The sequence below is a fragment of the Sesamum indicum genome, linkage group LG2, assembly GCF_000512975.1.
Source record: "Sesamum indicum cultivar Zhongzhi No. 13 linkage group LG2, S_indicum_v1.0, whole genome shotgun sequence".
NCBI classification, from domain to species: domain Eukaryota; kingdom Viridiplantae; phylum Streptophyta; class Magnoliopsida; order Lamiales; family Pedaliaceae; genus Sesamum; species Sesamum indicum.
In genome coordinates, this window is record NC_026146.1 from 10,719,302 (window position 1) to 10,721,366 (window position 2,065).

The following is a 2,065-nucleotide window of genomic DNA, read 5'->3' on the forward strand; positions in this document are numbered from 1 at the left end:
CACAGAGTTCATATCCCATACGTAAATAGATTGACAAATGAAGCAGATTTATGTAATATAAGTTGACTTATGAATTTGTAATATGATTCCAGATTAACAAATTCTCTTGCAAATTCTATTCTATCTCTTATTTCATTTAATATTCACACTTTATGTGTACAAAGATGACGTCATTTATATCATTCTAAAAAGATTTTATACACGTGACGTATATATATTAAATAAAGTAGAAGATGAAATAGACTTTACAACTGAAAATTTGCTCCCCTCCCCTCCATTTTTACCTCTCTTTCTCTATAAATATTACCCGAACACAACAAAATTTTCATATTACATTGTTTCATCTGCAGCATGAAGGCAATACAGAAACTTTGTCTCTCTATTCTTATAAGTCTCTTACTTATATACACACAAATCTCGTCGACTTTTGCAGCTCATTCAACAAGTTCGAAAGGTACGTAATTAAATCTTACTGTCTTGATCAAATTTCATTTTATTGTGATGTGGGACAAATAGAAATAGAGACGAAATAATTTTATTTTATTTTTATTTTTTAGAAAGCTTCGTCTCAAGTGGGGAAAAAGAGGTAAGACATAGATCACAAATAATTAGTTTCTCAAGTGTTTCAACCTACGATTTTACTTTAGTTACGCTGTGTAAGATTTGTCGAAAATGCGATTTCTGATAGGTGTAATTATTTATTTTTAAATTTTTTGAGTATTCATTTATTTTTATTTTTTTGAATTTGAATGTTGTAGGACGTGAGGAGGCAGACAAAGACTCGTATTGTGGAGTATTTTGAAGAAAACAAGATAGAGGGATTCAATGTGGAGAGTCTAATGGACTATGATCCTCCCGGACCAGATCCTCGTCATGATCCACCACCTCCTCCGCCTTCGTAAGCAAGAATATATGCAGAGATTGGAGTGTGGTTTATAAAGATTTATGGATGCAGAAATTAATTATGTAGAAATATGGAATAAATAGTCATAAAATGAATAATTATTTTCTTTTTGGGACTGATCATTACAATAATAATATTCATACACAATATTATTTAGGATTAAATGCATTTTGGTCCCGTAACTTAGGTTATTTGGATTTTTATCACCAGACTTCACCTCACCGATGAGAAGGGTGGAAGCTGCAAAAAAAGGGATTGAAAGTGCAAAAATAAAAAAAAAAATACAAGACAAAAATGTCAGCAGAATCGGACCAATAGAAATAAAAGACCCAATTTTAAAATATAATGTGAAAGGCACATGCATTTTTTTTAAATGAAAACGATGAACTTCGGTGAAAAAAAAAAACTAAAGTCACAAAAATTAAAAATATGTAAGATCAAAATACTATTCTAAAAAAATAAAAAATAAAAATGCTATATGATCAAAATTAGGAGGCCAAGAATGCATTTAAGCCTATTATTTAATAATTGCACTTAGCTTGTTATGAAGATCATCATCACTATATATATGCGATTGTCATAACCACCAATATTTATTTTAATGGTCCAATTTCTTTTGCAAACATATATATATATATATATTATGCCTAAAGCTTAAGAACAAATCATTTGGATTCGTGTTGGATAATTTAAATTTAAATAATTCGAAATCATTTAACTTTAAATTTCGACATATATGGATGGATTTCAAGTTTTTTTAGTATGATATTATTTAAAATTCTTTTTCTTTAAAATAAATTATTCTTCCAAATTCAAATGGAATTTAAGATTGTATTTGGATTAATGGATTTGAACTCGGAGAAAAGATTTCAAATGACTCCATTTGAAAAGAAATCAAAATTCATTTATGTTTATCAAAATATAGTTCAAAATTAAAATGAAAGGATTTAAAATTCTTTCAATTTAGAATCATCCAAATATATTCAATGAATTTGGTATTAATTAACAACTTAAAATTCATGATTCAAAATCCTTTAATCCAAATGTAACGTAAGACTATATCTCGATCATTAATGGATTTGAAGTCATAGATTTCAAATTTCCAATAACAAATTTGTTGGATTATATATTTGAGTAATTCTTAATTTTAAAACTTTATGA

At 27.5% G+C, this 2,065-nt stretch overlaps 1 protein-coding gene across 1 annotated transcript; it reads left to right on the plus strand.

The window, feature by feature from the left end:
• LOC105155740 lies at positions 302–1,014 on the plus strand. The gene is made up of 3 exons (XM_011071673.2): positions 302–454; positions 558–586; positions 759–1,014. The coding sequence occupies exons 1-3, from the start codon at positions 352–354 to the stop codon at positions 900–902; spliced, it is 276 nt and encodes a 91-aa protein (XP_011069975.1). The 5' UTR covers positions 302–351; the 3' UTR covers positions 903–1,014.